Source organism: Notothenia coriiceps, unplaced genomic scaffold (genome assembly GCF_000735185.1).
Source record: "Notothenia coriiceps isolate Sejong01 unplaced genomic scaffold, NC01 NC01_scaffold00027998, whole genome shotgun sequence".
NCBI classification, from domain to species: Eukaryota; Metazoa; Chordata; class Actinopteri; order Perciformes; family Nototheniidae; genus Notothenia; species Notothenia coriiceps.
Genome location: NW_011360699.1, coordinates 1,103 through 3,734, shown reverse-complemented (window position 1 = coordinate 3,734; position 2,632 = coordinate 1,103). Strand labels below are relative to the sequence as shown.

Genomic DNA, 2,632 nt, shown 5'->3' with positions numbered 1-2,632 from the left:
AGGTGGTTTTCCCCACACCAGGTCACCAGATGGTCCATCTCCCACCTGTAGGCAGACTCGTCCCCACCAGAGATGAGTCCGATAAGGGTGGTGTCGTCTGAACTTCAGGAGCTTGACAGACTGGAGACTGGAGGTGCAGCTGTTGGTATACAAGGAGAAGAGCAGAGGGGAAAGAACGCAGCCTTGAGGGGAACCGGTGCTGATGGTCCAGGGGTCAGAGAAGTGTTTCCCCAGCCTCACGTGCTGCTTCCTGTCAGACAGGAAGTCTGTGATCCACCTGCAGGTGTAGTCGGGCACGTGCAGCTGGGAGAGCTTGTCCTGCAGCAGAGCCGGGATGATGGTGTTGAAGGCGGAGCTGAAATCCACAAACAGGATCCTGGCTTAGGTTCCTGCTGTGTCCAGGTGCTGGAGGAGGAAGTGAAGGGCCATGTTGACATCGTCGTCCACATACCTATTGGCTCTGTAGGCGAACTGCAGGGGATCCAGGAGTGGGTCTGTGATGGATTTCAGGTGGGACAGGACAAGGCGCTCAAAGGACTTCATAAGCACAGAGGTCAGGGCGACGGGTCTGTAGTCATTTAATCCTGTGATCCTTGTTTTCTTGGGAACCGGGATGATGGTGGAGATTTTGAAGCATGCTGGGACGTGGCATGTCTCCAGTGAGGTGTTAAAGATGAAAGTAAACACAGGAGACAGCTGATCAGCACAGAGCTTCAGGGTGGAGGGGGAGACATTGTCAGGGCCAGCCGCTTTTCTGGTATTGAGTTTTCTGAATAGTCTGTTTACATCCCTTTCATCAATTGAGAGAGAGTCCCATGTGTCAGGGGAGGTCAGCGGTGTGGGGGAGTGAGATACTGAAGTGGAGGGGGATGTGGAGGTGTGAGTCTGAAGCTGTTGCAAGGTGTCATGGGGGATGATGTCAGGACTGAACTCTTTGCAGTAGGCTTTTGGCTTGTAGTTTGTGATCCGTCTTAGACCACGCCAAACAGAAGCAGAGTCGTTTGCTGAGAGCTGATGTTGGAGTTTCTCAGAGTATTGTCATTTAGCATCTCTCACGCCTTGCCAAAGACGTACTTCGACTCTCTAAAACGTGCCTTATTCAGACTTAGGGAGTACCGTATTACATGTAATGGCATTAGGTCATCGGGATACAAAATAGGCAAATGTATTCCCTTACAGTTACGGAAGCAGCTGACGACCAACACACTTGTGTGTTTTGAAATGATTATGCCATTTAAATCTTTTGTCACAAACATTGCAGCTGTATTTTTCCTCTCCTGTGTGGACTCTCATGTGTGCCTTTAAACTTCCCTTCTGTGAAAAAGATTTGGTACAAACTGAGCAGTTAAAGGGTTTCTCTCCTGTGTGGATTCTCTTGTGTCGATTTAAATCTCTTTTCATTGCAAAAGCTTTCTTACAGACTGAGCAGCTGTGTGGTTTCTCTCCTGTGTGGATTGTCATGTGTTCCTTTAAACTTATAATCAATGCAAACGATTTGGTACAAACTGAGCAGCTAAAGGGTTTATCTCCTGTGTGGATTCTCATGTGTCGATTTAAATCTCTTCTCACTGCAAATGGTTTCTTACAGACTGAGCAGCTGAATGGTTTCTTTCCTGTGTGGACTCTCATGTGTTTTTTTAAACTTTCACTCAATGTAAAAGATTTGGGACAGACTGAGCAGTTGAATGGTTTCTTTTCAGCACTACGGCTTGAATCACTGACAGATTCTTGTCTATTTTTCAGTGATTTTGAGCCTGACGCAGGTTTTCTGGTCCCCTTCCAATCACCACTGTCTTCAGTGTCAGGTTCAGAAGAGTCTTCAGTGTCAGGTTCAGAAGAGTCTCCAGTCTTTTGTTGTAAACGGCTCTCTGGATCTTTGTTCCTGGTTCTGGTCCTCGACAGTCCTCGACAGTCATCTCCATCAGCTTCTGTTTCCATGTGTTCAGTTTGTCTTTGATGAGGCTGTGAGGACTGAGGTTTCTTTTTAGCATCTTTACTCTTCACAGGGTCAGGAGTGAAAGTGGACTTGGTGATCTCAGCATCCTCCAGTTCCTGAAGCTGCGCTCCCTCCCTCCTGATCCTGAGTTCCTCCTGTGGCTGCTTAATTTGTGGGGGGGGCTCTGGGTCCCCCTGGTCCAGGCTGGTGCTCCACTCCTGCTGGTCAGGGAGAAGCTCTTCTTTAACCACCACCAGCTTCTGGACCTCTGCAGGAAACAGGAAACACACCGTCAGAAAAAACTGTCAAGTGTTAGCATTTAAAAAATCTAATCATCATTAAAATGGGAGACATTTTGCAGCCCTAATTAATGCCTTTGTTTTTATACTTTCATATTATCTTTCTTAGTCCCGCCTATTGTGTATTTTTGTTGGCTCAATTCACCTCATGTAGCCCAACCCCTTTCCACTTCCAGTTAAAAAAGAAAAAGGGGTTTTTCTTCCCGGTTTAGCCCTAGCTGCAATGTAAACAATGAATTGTATTTGGGATCGTCCACAGCTACACTACGCCTATAAAAAGGTAATACTCTGTTACAAATTAAACACTCTGCATTTAAACCTTATTTAAGTAAAAGTATGCACGTATTCTCAGAAAAATATACAGCACGTTCTTATGTAAAAGTAATGATACTGCAAT

At 46.3% G+C, this 2,632-nt stretch overlaps 1 protein-coding gene across 1 annotated transcript; it reads right to left on the bottom strand.

Moving 5' to 3' along the window:
* Nucleotides 1-1,022: 1,022 nt before the first annotated feature.
* LOC104957912 (gastrula zinc finger protein xLCGF3.1-like) lies at nucleotides 1,023-2,238 on the bottom strand (the record flags this gene model as incomplete). The annotated part of the gene is made up of 1 exon (XM_010785588.1): nucleotides 1,023-2,238. A coding segment is annotated over one exon (1,059 nt), but the record flags the coding sequence as incomplete, so codon positions are not given.
* Nucleotides 2,239-2,632: the final 394 nt, after the last annotated feature.